This window comes from Cebus imitator, unplaced genomic scaffold (genome assembly GCF_001604975.1).
Source record: "Cebus imitator isolate Cc_AM_T3 unplaced genomic scaffold, Cebus_imitator-1.0 Scaffold18, whole genome shotgun sequence".
NCBI lineage: Eukaryota > Metazoa > Chordata > Mammalia > Primates > Cebidae > Cebus > Cebus imitator.
This window is the reverse complement of record NW_016107333.1, coordinates 3850506-3867022: the sequence shown is the minus strand read 5'-3', so window position 1 is coordinate 3867022 and position 16517 is coordinate 3850506. Positions and strand designations below refer to the sequence as shown.

The following is a 16517-nucleotide window of genomic DNA, read 5'->3' as shown; positions in this document are numbered from 1 at the left end:
TGTCTGGGAGGAGGAGGTGTGCAGTGGCTGATTCACACCAGCTGGGTCCGAGGGCTGGCTTCAGCCTTTCTTGCTTTGCGTTCTGCATCGAGCAAGTTCCCTGCTAGCTCTGGAGCCACCTCCCCACTGGAAGAGGGGCAGTGGAGACACTTTCTGATGTCCGTGGCTCCGGCAGTGGCAACTGGAGAAGACACAGCCATGTCCCTCCACTGTCTTTTGGCCAGCCAGGGTCACACTGGTGGTCATCCCAGACCCATCCAGGGTCCTCACCCCTCTCCTCCTGTTTGCAAAGGCCCCTGGTGCCCTGGTGCTCGATGGGAGGTACATGAATCAAGGCAGAATCCGCCATCCTGGGCAAGGGAACAGCAACTCACAAGAGGATAACCTCTTGTCCCCTTCCCATGCAGGCTCCCCACCGTCTCCTTGTGCTCTGCTTGAGGTGGCAATTGGGAGTCAGGGAAGACTCCGAGGGCAAGACCTGGCCCAGGACTCTCAGGGCAGGGTCCCCCTTGCTCTGGACCCTGCTCCACCACTGCCCAGCCAAGGCTGTTTATTCATTCATTCTTTCAAAAAGCACTTATTGGCCAGGCTCGGTGGTTCACACCTGTAATCCTAGCACTTTGGGAGGCCGAGGCGGGCGGATCATGAGGTCAAGAGATTGAGACCATCCTGGCCACCATGGTGGAACCCCATCTCTACTAAAAATACAAAAATTAGCTGGGCGAGGTGGCGCGCTCCTGTAGTCCCAGCTACTCGGGAGGCTGAGTCAGGAGAATCACTTGATCCCGGGAGGCAGAGGTTGCAGTGAGCTGAGATCACACCACTGCACTCCAGCCTGGTGACAAAGTGAGACTCCTCTCAAAAAAAAAAAAAAAAAATTAAAAAAACTAGTTGGGTGTGGTGGCTCGAGCCTGTAGTTCCAACTTCTCAGGGGGCTGAGGCGAGAGGACTGCATGTGCCCAGGAGGTCAAGGCAGCAAGCTTTGAACGCACCACTGCACTCCAACCTAGACAACAGAGCGAGACCCTGCCTCAAAAAAAAAATAAAACATATTTATTGAGCACCTGCTATGTGCCAGGCACTGCTCTAGCAGCAGGAAGGGAAGCTGACAATAAATATACACAAAATAGTCATATTAGCTGTGCTGTCCAACACAATAGCCATTACAAGTGGCTATTCACATTTATGTTTAAATGAGTTAAAATTAAATAAAATTTGAAATTCAGGTCCTCAGTCACATTTCAAGTGCTCAGCAGACACAGGCGACCGCTGGCTACAGCACTGGCTCAGGTACAGAGCACCCTCCTCATGGCAGAAAGTCCTGTTGGCCAGTGCTGGTGGCGTTGGAGGGAAGGGTGAAGTGCTGGGTTTAAATGAGGTGGTCAGGGCAGGCCTCCCTGAGGAAGCGGCCTTGGAGCACTGTCCTGCGGCAGGGGAGGGAGGGAGTCATGTGGGGGATGGCTGCTCCAGGGGAATCTGAGGAAAGGGTGTTTCAGGCAGAGGAATCCACAGGTGCGAAGGTCTTGAGGTGGAATCTCAACTGGGATTCCTGGGGAAGGGGCTGAACGGAGGCTGCTGTGGCAGGAATAGGAGCTGGGAGTCAGGCAGAGGCCGACAAGGGAGGGGAAGGGCCTCCCACGAGGGCCCCGTCAGCCATCGGGAATGCAGTGGTGTGTTCAAGGCTTGCTGCAGCCTGGATCTCCTGGGCACGAGCAGTCATCTTGGCTGGGCGCGGTGGTTTATACCTGTAATCTCAGCACTTTGGGAGGCTGAGGCAGTGAGGACTGTGGCTTTTTTTTTTTTTTTGAGACAGAGTCTCACTTTGTCACCCAGGCTGGAGTGCAATGGTGAGACCTTGGCTCACTGCAACCTCTACCTCCTGGGCTCAGGCAATTCTCTTGCCTCAGCCTCCCGAGTAGCTGGAATTACAGGCACCCACCACCGTGCTTGGCTAATTCTGGTACTTTTAGTAGAGATGGGGTTTCGCTATATTGGCCAGGCTGGTTTCAAACGTCTAACCTCAGGTGATCTGCCCGCCTCAGCCTCTCAAAGTGCTGGAATTACAGGCGTGAGCCACTGCACCCGGCCAGACTGTGGGTTTTACTGTGGGTAGGAGGACAGGCTGGGACAGTTGTGAGTAGAGCAGGGACAGGGACTGATTTATGTTTTGCCAAGGTACGTCCGGCTGCCGTGTTGAAAATAGCTTGTCAGGGAGGAAGAGTGGAAGCGGGAGGCCAGTGAGGTTTCCCCACTGTTGCAGGTGAGCAAGGATGGCAGCTCAGCCCGGGAAGGCAGCACAGGTAGGGGGAAGGGGCCAGATTCTGGAGGCGTCAGGGGGAAGACTGAATGTGGGAGGGAAGTGAGGAGGGAGGGAGCCCAGGGTGACAAAAATGTCTGGGTTGATCCCCTGGAAGGATGCGGTAGCCCTCACGGTAATGTGGGGGAGGGACCTTCCCTCCAGGTGCCCTCATTGTCTCTTACTTAGTGGGGATAAGAATGGTCACAGCAGGCTAGGCACAGTGGCTCATGCCTGTAATCCCAGCACTTTGGGAGGCCAAGGTGGGCGGATCACCTGAGGTCAGGAGTTCGAGACCAGCCTGACCAACATGGAGAAACCCTGTCTCTACTAAAAATACAAAATTCGCAGGGCGTGGTGGTACATGCCTGTAATCCCAGCTACTCAGGAGGCTGAGGCAGGAGAAGGGCTTGAATCTGGGAGGTGGGGGTTTCAGTGAGCCGAAATTGCAGTATTGCACTCTAGCCTCGGCAGCAAGAGTGAAACTCTGTCTCAAAAAAAAAAAAAAAAAAAGAATGGTCACAGCTTTCAGGGGGGCTGCACGTGATGGCACCCCACACCATCTCTGGCACATGGGCACATGTTCAGGAACTCAGGCCTTTATTCCTATTAACCACAGCACAGCAGCTGGGATTTCCAAGACTCAGGGGAGCCTCCATGAGCTGCTTTCTAAACCCTTGACCTTGAGGATTAGGGACATTTCAAACTTTCAGCCCAGAAACCCACTGCTCAAGTAGAGCTGCACATGGAAACCCCATGTGCAGAGCAGAAATGGCAGGAGCTTCCAGATAGAGTAATTTGTCAATTCGCATCACCCTCTGTATCCTGGGGACAAGGGGACAAGGGAGGTGACTCCAGAGCAGGGGCCTGAATCCAGGATTTCACCTCCTAGCCTAGGACTCCCTCTTCCTCCTGCCCTAAGCTGAGCTGGGGTTCCGGGCGATCCTGGGGCTGCGAGTCTGCCCCTCTGGGCCAGGGGCACCTGTTAGGTTGCAGCAGCCGAGAGGAGCAGGGTGGGGGCTGAGGGATTGACAGCCACCACGATCCTGGGTGACCTGCACGTTGCCAGCGTCTTTCCAGGGTGGGATAATCTCTCCTGAGAAGAGGAGAGAATTCTAATTACGTCTCAGGACAATGTTTGGGGAGATGGGAGACAGAACCTATGGTGGGGAGGGGCACGGGGGCCCCATGAAGTGGGGCTGCGTTTTTTCATTTACCTGGTGGGATGGAGGATGGTGATGGGGCAGGGCTCCTGCTGGGTCATGGGAACCGTGTGCCCTGGGCTGTGGTGGAGAGTTGGGCCCTTCTGAGGGGAAGGAGGCAAGAGTGGCTCCCATCACCCTGGGTGCCCTAAGACGGTGGAGGATTCTGCACCCATTCCATCCACCAAGCAGCCACTCTGCGCCAGCAAATGCCGGCCGTGGGAGCTCCGTGTCACAGGCAACAGGGCAGGGTAGGAGGTGGGGGACCTTCTCGGGGTACTCAAGGAGGACCTTTCAGAGGGTGACATTTGAACTGAGCTTTGACAGATCTGAAGGAGCCAGCCGGGCAAAGAGGGGTGGAGGGAAGGGCATTCCAGAAGGGGAACAGCCAGAGCAAGAGTGAGGCTGGAAAGGGAGGTGCGTCCACAGGACAGGGAGGAAGCCAGGGGAACGGGTGCCAACCCCCCAGCCTGGGGTCCCAGGGGAGGGTTCTAAGCAGGGGAGAGGCCACCTCTGATTTGGTTTTGCAAAGATGGCGCTGGCCACTGTACATGGTCGCTGGAGTAACTCCGGGGGAACTGAGTGGGGTGACTGGAAGAACCTGGAAGAGCTGATGGAAGCGGCAGTTCCTCCCTGGCCTTCTTGCTGCCAGCATCCAGCCCAGCCCTTCTCCCATCCGTCGCATGCTCTCCCACAGCGCCGGCTGCTGGCTCGGCCTCTGGGGCAGCACCTACTCCCTCAACCGCATCTCCCGACTTGAGTGTCCACCCAGAGCCAGGCCACTCCTGCCAGCGGGCTTGCGGGCTTCCCCTACCCCCTCCACCCATCCCCGCCATGCAGGGCCAGCGGCTCCTATGTTCTCCACCTCCCTCACCCAGCAGCCCTTGGCCCTGCGGTTTCCTGAGCCCCGCCACTCTTCCCTGTGTCTTGCACAGCCTTGTTCACAGAGACACCCCATGACATGACGGCACGGACGGACGAGGACGTGGAGATGGCCTGCTCCTTCCGCGGCAGTGGCTCCCCCTCCTACTCGCTGGAGATCCAGTGGTGGTACGTTCGGAGCCACCGGGACTGGACAGACAAGCAGGCGTGGGCCTCCAACCAGGTAATGCCCCTGGGGAGATGCCCAGGCTAGGCTGGGGAAATCCTGGTTTCTGGAGTAGGGGTAACCCCTGCCCCTCTTCTCCTCTGATGGATACGGGCTCCAGCACTGTTCTCCACACCACACAGCTGTCTCCCTTCCTTCTTCCTCCTGGGGTGGGGGTTTTAGGTGATCATGGAGGCTTATTTGGGGGAACGGGCAGGAGGCAGAGCTAGGCTGAGCACTTGAAATGGCCACAGCAAGAAGGGCCTTCCAGAGCACAGAGTCCCTCCCTTAAGGGTACGGGGGAGGGGGGAAACTGAGACCAGAGGCTCAAGCTGGCTCCAGGTTATGGAGCAAGATGAGTTTTGTGACTCACTTTCCACCACTTCTCCAGGCCACATGGGCAGCCTTTTTGTAAATAGCCCTGCAGATACTGAGTTCATTCACAGGCACACACGCGTGCGTGCACCAGGCTCCCAGCACACCCATGGTTGCACATGAGCTCGCCCCTCTATCCATGCATGCTTGCATGTACATACCTGTAGGGCAGATGCTGTGGGTGCTCTGCCCCATGCCCAGTGTGCAGCATGCCTGGCACCAGCCCACTGCAAACTGCCGGCTTCTCCAGCTCTGCCTGAGGCTTTTCTCTGGACACCACAGCCTGCCGGCCATCGAGGCAAACAAGAGGAACAGGGGACTCCATAGGCAGGAGCAGCCCCCATCAATGACCTGCAAAGTTGGAGGAATGCCCAGCTCCCTCGCCCTCAGCTGGGATGACCGAAGCATATTTTTCACTGTCTCCCAAGTGCCCAGTGGGATGAGCTCCAGTTGCCTGCAGTGGTAACTAGCTGACAACACACCCCACTATTAACTTTCTTCCTTGTTGGTTTCACTTACCTTCTCCCCTACTTGTGCTTCCTGGGATCACCTCCCAAATAAACTACTTATCCTAGCCTCAAGGTCAGCTCCCGGAGGAACTCCGTCTGAATCACTTGCACCCTCATAGCTCTACACTAATGAACACGCAAACACAGAGGGGTCTGCCCACCCATTCATATACTCACGCATATATTTGCACACATTCACAAACATGCACTGGCACGCTCATACACTCCCCATGTTCATGAAAGAGTGTCTCGCATGTACCCAAGTGCCTATCAAACTCTGTCTTGCTCCTGGGAGTGTCAGCTCCCCAAGACTTCCAGCCCTACCACATGCAGGCTTAGAGAAAGTGGCCAGAGAAAGCCCTTAGGCAAAGAGTTGAAGGTATGTACGGCTGGAAGCCTTTGGGGTCAGCTTGCAAAGGTGTGGAATGTGGGCCGGGTTCACACAGCATCTGCACATACGTTCATGTGGGTGACACGCTTGAAGGCACAAACACAGTCCCAGATAGAGTGACTGAAGGGTACAAACACACTCCTAGCAACATAATAAGCTGACGCTTAGATTTCTGCCTATTCACACGCACCGGATGTATACCAAAGTACCCTTGTGTGTGTCTAAATGCACAAATGTGTTCAGTTTTCTACGCACCTCCATTATCTTCTTTGCCTCTGACCTCTCCTCCATCCCCCGAGTGGATACAGAGAGCTGAGGGACCCCAGCTCCAGACCCCATGGCCCCTGAGCCTCATCTGCTGTAGTGAGTGTCTTAGCTGCTGTCCACATCCCTGTAAAGCGTCTCCCCCCACTGCCGCCCCACCCCCACCCCGTGCTAACACGTTGTCTCTGCTCTCTCCACCCCTCCCCACTCCCAACAGCTAAAAGCATCTCAGCAGGAAGACGCAGGGAAGGAGGCGACCAAAATAAGTGTGAGTTTTGATAATGACTTCTCGAAAGGGCTCTAATGGAGGGCACAGCTGTGACTTAAAAAAAAAAAATTGGGGTCCAGTTCAGCAGGGAGCTTGTGCGAGAAGATGGAAGAGAAGAAAAAGAGAAGGGGAAAAAAATGGCCCCGCTCTGTTTTTTAAAAGCTGGAGATTTTTCAAGTTCATTGAATGACGGGGACAAAAAATGACAGGGGAGAGAAGATGCATTCCCTCCTGTTGGGGCCAAGGTTGTGCGTGTCCCAGTGCCTCTGTGCTCATCTCAGCAGCATTTTTTATTTGGGGAACGAACAAGCTCTAATGAGACCGAGCCAGCTGTTTTTGGCCCATGATGACAGTGTTACAGCATCTCAGGGTCGCTGGTGATCTGGCCCTGAGGACGCGGTGGGGACGCTCTAGCCAGAGGATTTCAGGACTGGCCAGGCCTTCTTATTTATTGACTAATTTGTTAGTAGCCATGCTCTATAAGAAGGGCCAGGCATTCACCCATTTTGCAGGTAGGGCAGCTGAGGCTCAGGGGGTCAGGGACTTGCTGGAGGTCACGCCAGGGGTGACTGGTGTAGCTGAGCTACCTGGCTGCAGGGCTCCAGCTCTTTGTCACCGGGCTGTGCTGCAGCCCAGTGCAGCTGGGGCCCTGGGGAGTTCAGGAAGTAATGGCTTTTGTGAAGGAGGGGGCACCCCAAAGCCGGTCCTGGGAGAGGCAGACAGGAGGGAGAAAGGAGAGGTGGGTGGGGGAGAGAGAACACAGAGTCGGGGGGAGGAACCCACCCGGGGACGCATGTGGCCATGCAACGAGGCAAGATTTGTGCACAGGGCATGAGGTCAGCCTGCAGGAGGCTAGTCATCTACCAGCAGCACACTCAGAAAATGCAGGTGCTGTGGGGTATGAACGTGCGTGTGTGCGTGTGTACGTGCATGCGTGTATACGTACTTGTGTGCCTGTGTGCGTGCGCGTGTGTGTGTGTGCTCTTGCATGTGCATAGTGGGAAACCTCTCTAAATTCACTGTTTTTTGCTTGATTCTTCCACTACTTTTCAAGGACTTGTAGGGGAGCTCAGGACCCCAAGTCCAATTCGACAGGAATGTACAGAGGAGCCGCACTCCCAAACCGAGGTCACCATGTGGAAAGTGGGCACAGGGAGTCGATGGGGTGCCATGTTGGGCATCAGAGGTGGCAGCATGAAGGCAGAGAGGCCAGGGAGGAGGCTGCTGCAGCCCCTTCAGGTGGGAGGTGCCAGAAGTGACAGCAAGGACCTTCAAAGCATCATTAGTGCCTTCTGGCCCAGGTCGCAGTTGGGGTCTGAAAATTCAAACCATTTCCATCCAGCTCAGGGTGGCTGTGGGTCCACCCCCAACCCTCTGCTAAGAGCGCATCCATATTGAATGCCCCGTTTCTGGCCCAAACACCCATCATTAAGCCCTGGCAGGTAGAAATATGGGTGCATATTAACACCCTGTTCATCGCAGCCCTCTCTCCTATAATTTTGCTTGGGGTTTAAGGAGCGGCTCCAACAAAGGAGAGAATAATCTAATTGACTTAGAGGATTAGAATTCGAGGCTACTTGGTCCCACATGAGGGGAATGTGATGATGCTAATTAGTTAAATAAATGTGCTCAGCATAAATGTGCAATTACCCCCACCCACCCAACTCCAGCCCCTGCAATTCCTGCACCAGCTGGGGCTCTGGGGGTCTGGTTAGGAAACACACAGACAGGCATGGGCCAGACTCCTTGTGTAGACAGCGACACAAGAATAATCGTTTCTTTTTTTTTTAACTTTTCTTTGTTGTTGTTGTTGTTGTTCATTTGTTTGTTTGTTTTTTGAGATGGAGTCTTGCTCTTGTCACCCGGACTGGAGTGCAATGGCATGATCTCTGCTCACTGCAACATCCGATTCCCAGGTTCAAGCGATTCTCCTGCCTCAGCCTCCTGAGTAGCTGGGATTACAGGCCCCCACCACCACGCCCGGCTAATTTTTGTACTTTTAGTAGAGACGGGGTTTCACCATGTTGGCCAGGTTGATCTCGAACTCCTGACCACAAGTGATCCGCCCACCTTGGCCTCCCAAAGTGCTGGGATTACAGGCGTGAGCCACTGCACTCCCTGGATTCCTGCAGCCAGAGGCGGCAGCCCAAACTTCTCTCCGTGGCCTTTAGAACTCTGCACGATTGCTCTGCCCACCCTCCAGCCTCACTCCTCTTGCTAACCTCATTCCCCTTCCCCTCCCAACCCTGGCAGCCTTTCCACCTTCCCATTGCTTTCCGCCTCCAGGCCTTTGCACAGGCTGGTCCCCCTACCTGCAAAGCTGTTCCTCTCTCTCTTCCTACAGAGCTCAGCTTGGGAAAATGTCCCTTGAACCTGTGACCCAACTGGCGGCCCTCCCGTTTCCCTGCTGGCTGTATTTCTGGTTGTCATTATCCACTTGTGTGAGTTTTTGCTTCACGACTGTCTCCCCAGAGATGGGAGGTGCTGGGCCTGGGCCTGCCTGACCCACTGTTGCATTTCCAGAGTCTGGCATGATGCAGTAGGCACCTGAGAAATATCTGTTGAATAACTATCACACACGCAGATGCACGCCCAGGCCAATGTATGTGTAAACCCATACACAGATTTTGTTTTTGGTTTTGGTTTTTTTTGAGATGGAGTTTCACTGTTGTCACCCAGGCTGGAGTGCCGTGGCATGATCTCGGCTCACTGCAACCTCCGCCTCCTGGGTTCAAGCTATTCTACTGCCTCAGCCTCTCCAGTAGCTAGGACCACAGGCACGTGCTACCATGCCCGGCTAATTTATTTATTTATTTATTTTTAGTAGAGATGGGGTTTCACCATGTTGGCCAGGCTGGTCTCAAACTCCTGACCTCAGGTGATCCTCCCGCTGCAGCCTCCCAAAGTGCTGGGATTACAGGCATGAGCCACTGCACCTGGCCAGATGTTTATATGTGGACATGCCACCACGGTGTGGATCCCATATCTGTTCATGTGTGTACCAGTGACATGACATGAACAAGTGAAGGAGCTCCTGTGGGGGCCTGAGAAACCCAGACCCTGTGTCTACAGGGCACAGCTGAGCCAGGCAGGGACCTAGGCCCCATATTCTCCTGACTTCTAAAAATCACAATTTCTATGGAATCTCTGCCAAGTTTTAACTATAGTTATCTAATTAGATTTTTTGAAAAACACCGTCTAAGGGCCAGGCACAGTGGCTCACGCCTGTAATCCCAGCACTTTGGGAGGCCGAGGCAGGCGGATCACAAGGTCAGGAATTCGAGACCAGCCTGGCCAACATGGTGAAACCCCGTCTTTACTAAAAATATCAAAATAAGCTGGGCGTGGTGGCACACGCCTGTAGTCCCAGCTACTTGGGAGGCTGAGGCAGGAGAATCACTTGAACCCAGGAGGCAGAGGTTGCAGTGAGCCAAGATTGTGTCATTGCACTCCAGCCTGGGAGACAGAGTGGGGCTCTGTCTAAAATAAATAAATAAATAAAAATACTGTCTAAGCCAAATAGTGCAGTCTACAGGCTTGTAGAATCTCAGAATCACATAGGGAGCTCATTTATGTGGGAGGACAGGCATCTGTGATCAAAAAATAATGGTCCAAGGTTCAGGGTAAGAAAGTGCTGTGAGCTTCGAGGGGCTTGGTGAGGGGAGGGCTTCGTGAACCTGTCGGGGTGGCCATGTTGGCCTTGTGAAGATTCAGACTCTCAGTTGGCTGTGCTGACTGCTGGGTGGGGACTGTGAGGACACAGTGGGGCCAGCACTTAGCGTCCCAGGAGCTGAGTCCTGGATCCAGCCCTGCCACCTCCTCAACTCCCCCTTTTCCTCAATGAGCTGTTGTGGAAGGCATATGTGAAAACACCTTGGATATTGTCAAGCGCTATGGATTAGGCTATGTGGATGACAGTGGTTCCTAGGGTGGAAACTTGTTAACATGAATTTGTGACTCATAAAACTCCTATTCCTAGCAAGAGAGCAGGATATAGGCAAGATAATAATAATAGTTAAAAAATAAAACTCAGATGCTGGGTGCAGTAGCTCACACCTGTAATCCCAGTGCTTTGGGAGGCCAAGGTGTGTGGATCATCTGAGGTCAGGAGTTCGAGACCAGCCTGGCCAACGTGGTGAAATTCTGTCTGTACTAAAAATATAAAAATTAGCCAGGTGTGGTGGCATGTGCCTGTAATCCCAGCTACTCAGGTGACAGAGGCAGGAGGATAGCGGGAACCTGAGAGGTGGAGGTTGCAGTGAGTCAAGATCACACCACTGCACTCAGGCCTGGGCGACAGAGTGAGACTTTGTCTCAAAAATAAAAAATAAAAGCTCAGAATCTGATGGCTCACTCCTGTAATCCCAGCATGTTGGGAGGCTGCAGTGGGCGGATCACTTGAGGTCAGGAGTTTGAGACCAGCCTGGCCAACATGGTGAAACCCTGTCTCTACTAAAAATACAAAAATTATCCAGGCATGGTGGTGTGCACCTGCAGTCCCAGATACCTGGGAGGCTGAGGTGGGAGAATCACTTCAACCTGGGAGGCAGAGGCTGCAGTGAGCCGAGATCGCACCACTGCTCTAGTAAGGAGATCATTTATGCGGGAGGACAGGCATCTGTGATAAAATAATGATGATAGTAATAATATGGCAGCTAACATTTATTGAGTTCTTACCATATGTTAGGAACCAGGACGAGCACTTTACATGAATTACCTCGTTTAACTTGGGGCCCAGGAAGGACCCTGGCCTAAAAGTATCTCCCTTGGCAGCTTACATCTGCTAAAGACTCCACCATTAGGTGGAATCATTTCTGTGGCTCAGGCAAACGTTTCTGCTTATTGGCCATTTTCAAGTTCTGGAAGTTTTTCTTTCGATCTGACTAAAGTCCTCTGTGCTAGAATCGAAGTTAATTTCCCTTTAACCAGTTTTGCAAACATAGACAGTCCACAGTTTCCTAATTTTAACACAAGGTGAAATTCACACATACCCCCTTCCCGGGGGACTTCATCACTGTAAGTGGCTTGTGGTTTCGGGTGAGTTAAACAAAGATGACTCTGGAAAGATCATGGCCACAGTCCCTGCCCTCTGGGTGCTCCCAGTCCAATGTGGGAGAGGGTTGTTAATCCAATAATCATGCAGGATAAAAAATAAAATTACAACTGTGACCAAAATGCAGAGAGGGGAAACAGGGGATCTGATCTAGCCTGGGGGGCCAGGAGGGCTTCCTGGAAGAGGTTCTATTTGAAGTGAGCACTGAAGTGTGGAGGATTTAACAAGGGGTGGGGAACTTGGCTGGGTGTGTGCGTTGGAGGAATTGCGAGTGGCTGATGAGGCTGAGGGGCAGGCTGGGAGGGGAACTTGAAGGGCCTTGTCAGCCACCATGGAGACCATCAAAGAGTTTAAGTTGAAAAATTTTGAAAAAGTCGGTCTGGCCGTCATGGAAGAGGAGGTTGGAAGGTTGTGTAGACCCAGGAGGAGGCTGGGGTGATGGCCCAGATGGGAGAAGCGGGGACCTTGCTTTGGCCAGGGCTGGGGGATGTGGATTCTGGAGAGAAGGGGAAGAGGTCCAGTGATGGTCCAGTTAGAGGAGGTCAGTGGGTTCAGGGGTGGAGTGTGTGGAGCGTGGAAGGAAAACAGAAATGGCAACTGCAGAGTTTGGCTGGAACAGTAGCGCCTTCTGGGCCCAGGTCTGGGAAGACCCTGAGTTGGGTTCTGAACATACTGAGGGGCCGGTAAAGTGCCGGGTGGAGCTGATAGAGGCTGATTGCAGGGCCCAGCCTGGGGCAGGATCCACCAGACCCCCATTCCTCACCCTGGCACCTTCCCTGGGGCCACCACCTCTGCCAGGAGGCCATGTGAAGGCAAGGGCTGGCATCACGAGTACAAATCCATTCTTCCTGGCATGGCTGGAAGAAGATCCCAGGCTTCCCAGATGTAAGCTGGCCTTGGGGTGTCTCTGAAGTGCCCGGAAAAGCCTGGGCCATGGGGTGAGCAAGGAGGAGGCTGAACTTGGCCCTGGCCGGGACTCGGCCTTGTCTCTTTCAGCGTAATTAGGTGCTTAATTACACTGCTAAGGCCTGTGGATGTCTGCGCGGAGGTGATTATGATTTACAGCCGGGCCGCCATGCGGGGGTCCTCTCTTTGGGGGCTCTCCAGTCGCCCTGGAGGGCTGGGCCAAAGGACTTTCTGCACAATGTGTGATGGATGAAATCCAACGGGCTGCTCCTGGAGGGGATGTTGGGCCCCCTCCTGTGCGAGAGGCCTCTGATGAGGCTTTGTGCTGGGCTTCCCCAAGACATGGAGTGTTGGGGGCCTCGGAAAGACATGAGAAGACCCACCTCTAGTTTACTGTTCAGAAGGCTCCCAGAGGGGTGGGTAAGATACGGACTCTGTCACCAGCTGGGTGGCCTTGAGAAAATCACTTCACCTGTCTGAGTCTCAGTTTCTTCACCTGCATCATAGGATTATTGTGAGGTTTAAATAAGACTGATGAAGCTTGGCTGGATGCGGTGGCTCACCTAGAGTCCCAGCACTTTGGGAGGCTGAGGCAGGAGCATGGCTTGAGCCCAAGAGTTCGAGATCAGCCTTGGCAAAATAGTGAGACCCCCGTCTCTACAAAAAGATACAAAAATTGGCCAGGAGTGGTGGTGCATACTTGTGGCCCCGGTTTCTCAGGGGGTGGGAGGGGATGCTGAAGCGGAAGGATCGCTTGAGCCCAGGAGGTTGAGGTTGCAATGAGTCGTGATCACGCCACTGCACTCCAGCCTAAAGTGACACTGCGAGACCCAGTCTCATAAAAAAAAGAGATTGATGAAACTTATCATCTCACAGTGATCAAGCACATCATAAACATTAGCCACAGGCACAATTGTTGCTGTTATTATTTTTGTTGAAAATATCATATTTGCCTTCTCCAGATTGTGCTTAGAGGCGTGGACCACAGGGACTGGGAGGGAGTCATGTCTGACGTGTGTCCCCGCCCTTCGTCCTGTTGGAAGTTCACTCGCTGAGGTGCTTGATTGTGGATTAGAGGTCTAGGTTCTCCATTAGACCGTCAGCTCGTGCCAGCATTACCGGGATCTGGCTGGCTCACTGTGGTGTCCCCAGCGCCAAGCTCAGAGTAGGCACTTGCTAGATGCTTGTTGAATGAATGGGTGAATCTAGCCTAAGAAAACCGAGGCCAGGGTGCTGGCGACTTGTCAGGGTCAGTGTCTGGCCTCCCACTACTCCCTGCAGTGCTCCCTGCCCTCCTCCTCTCTGAGAGAGGAAGAGCTCATGCTTCTGAAGGCCACATCTGCCTGTTGGCAGAGAGGGCTGACAGGGAGGAGGAAGCTGGCTGCCTGGGGAGCCATCCAGGCCTTCACGGCCCTGTCTGGGGGATGGGAGTGGGTGGGCCAAGGGCTGGGCCTCGCTTGGTGCTCCCTCCCTAGGAGTGAGTGCTCCCAGCACTTTGCATTATTACTCCATTAGTGCCTTGTAGGGTTGACAAATGAAGGATAATTAATATCCATGAGGGAAGCAGATGTTGAGGTAATTCACTCCCGCTGCGCATTTGCAACAGCATCTCCTAACTCACTGGAGAGAGCACGCAGGACCGCAGAGCCTCTTTGTGCCCTTGGGCGGAGGTGATGGAGTCAGAGGGATAGGGTGGGCTCCAGCAGAGCCTGGCACTAGGGAGGGGGTGCCCCCATAGCCAGAGGGGCAGCTGGGAGGGTTTCCCACTGCTTGCTGTCGGGAAGTCCTGCCTGGGTCCCACCTCTGTGCCTCTGCTGAAGGCTTTCCCCTATATAGGGGACAATGGGCAGTCGGGAAGGCTCAGCATGAGGGAGGATGGCCAGTCTCCACTACCGGACATGCTCCTCTTCGCTTCCCTGTGGCCCTGCCAGCATTGGTGGCCCTTGGTGAGCCTGTGATGCCACTGGGAGGGTGAGAGCACATGGAGCCTGCTCCCATTTCCGCCACTCACTGAGTCCATGCCTCTGGGCCAGTCGCTTCTTTTAGAGCCTCAGTTTCATCATCTGCAAAGTCGGCATTGTTATGTCTATTCACCCTGCTATAAAAAACTACCAGAGGCCAGGCACAGTAGCTCACGCCTGTAATCCCAGCACTTTGGGAGGCTGAGGCAGGTGGATCATGAGGTCAGGAGTTCAAGATCAATCTGGCCAAGATGGTGAAACTCTGTCTCTACTAAAATTACAAAAAAATTAGCCGGGAGTGGTGGTGGACGCCTGTAATCTCAGCTACTCGGGAGGCTGAGGCAGAGAATTGCTCGAGCCTGGGAGGTGGAGGTTGCAGTGAGCTGAGATTGAACGACTACACTCCAGCCTGGGCAACAGAGCAAGACTCTGTCTCAAAAAAAGAAAAAAAAAAGAACTACCACCAGAGACTGGGTAATTCACAAAGAAAAGAGGTTTAATTAACTCATCGTTCTGCATGGCTAGGGAGGCTTCATGGCTGGGGAGGCCTCAGAAAACTTACAGTCATGGTGTAAAGCTAAAGGGAAGCAAGGCATGTCTTACATGGTAGCAGAAGAGGGAATGAAGGGGAAACTGCTACTTTTAAACCATCAGATCTCGTGAGAACTACTGACTGTCACAAGAACAGCATGGAGAAAACTGCCCCCATAATCCAATCACCTTCCTACCAGGTCCCGCCCTCACATGTCAAGGTGAGATTTGGGTGGGGACACAGAGCCAAACCCTATCATCGTAACCATGTGACTTAAAATTAGAAAGCGTGACATCTGAGTACCACTTCACTTGGAGAAAGAAGGTCATGGGTGGGTCCATTCATTCATCACATGTTGAAGATTATTTATGGAGTGCTGGGCTCTGTGATAACCACCCACACGGACAAAATAAATATTGTCCCTGCTCTCATGGAGGGTACAGTTTAGCCAGGGAGAGAACCCAAAAATCAACTCAGCAGACAAACACACGATTCAAAATGAGAAGACTGCTATGCAAGAAGCAGGAGGGAGTGGTGACACGGGGTCAGTTTCTTGGAGAGGTGACATTTAGAATGAATGGGAACCCAGTGGGTGAAGATGAGCAGGGAGCTCCACCCAGGCAGAGGGCCCAGCATGCGCAAAGGCCATGAGGTCAGCAAGAGTTTCCCATTTGGGAGTTGATGAAAGAGGCCTCCTAGGGAGGCCAGGGCAGATTGGTGAGATGATTAGAAGTCACACACGTGAGCGCCCGGCACAGGCTGAAACGTCTGCAGGCTGCATGCAGAGGCTGTGCCTTTTCGTCCTGGCACCTGACTGCAGGGGTGACCAGCAGGGGCATCCCACCTGGAGCCAGAAGCTGGGCTTTCCTCTCTAGGAGCTGGGGCTTGGCAGGAACAGGCCAGCTGGTGGTCTCTTCAGAATAGAGGGACCGGTAGGCCACAGGTCTGAGGCCTGCTCACCTGAGCCCATGAAACTGTCTGGGAAGGGGGTCAGCGGCTGGCAGCTGGGAACTGATCTCCACTGTTGTGTCTCGGCAGGGCAGGGGCCACAGGCTAGGGGGACTTTTTTTTTTTTTGGCTCTAAGAAGGGGCCAGGGAAGAGAAGAAGCCCCCTCCCACCACCATCCCCTCCATAGGCCCAACACCTTCTTCTTTTTTTTTAAAAAAAAAAAAGACAAATATAACAAATACCGTTGCTCCCCGCAAGTGGAGTGAATAGTTATTAACATCCTGATATATTTGTAATCAGCCTTTATACTGTTTTGTTTTTTTATTGTGTTATTTTATTTTATTTATTTATTTTTTGAGATGGAGTCTCACTCTGTCGCCCAGGCTGGAATGCAGTGCTGTGATCTCGGCTCACTACAACCTCCGCCTCCTGGGTTGTTCAAGTGATTTTTGCACCTCAGCCTCACAAGTAGCTGGGATTACAGGCATGCACCACCATGCACGCTCCCGGCTAGTTTTTCTATTTTTTAGTAGAGATGGAGTTTCCCCATGTTGCCCAGGCTGGTCTCAAACTCCTGACCTCAAGTGATCTGCGGGCCCTCCTCGGCCTCCCAAAGTGCTGGGATTCCAGGTGTGAGCCACCGAACCTGGCCTGTTTTTTTTTTGAGATGGAGGTTTTTTGTTTTTTTTTTTTGTTTTAAGCAAGTTCCCTTTCCTCTCTTTTT

General features: G+C 53.4%; 1 protein-coding gene across 1 annotated transcript in view; it reads left to right on the top strand.

The window, feature by feature from the left end:
• The window catches only part of VSTM2L (V-set and transmembrane domain containing 2 like), a 44911-nt gene that overhangs the window by 26068 nt on the left and 2326 nt on the right, over positions 1 to 16517 (top strand). Inside the window, exons 2-3 of the mRNA XM_017512224.1 lie at positions 4434 to 4603; positions 6342 to 6392. Coding sequence (XP_017367713.1) covers positions 4434 to 4603; positions 6342 to 6392 — 221 coding nt within the window. The remainder of the gene's footprint in view (positions 1 to 4433; positions 4604 to 6341; positions 6393 to 16517) is intronic.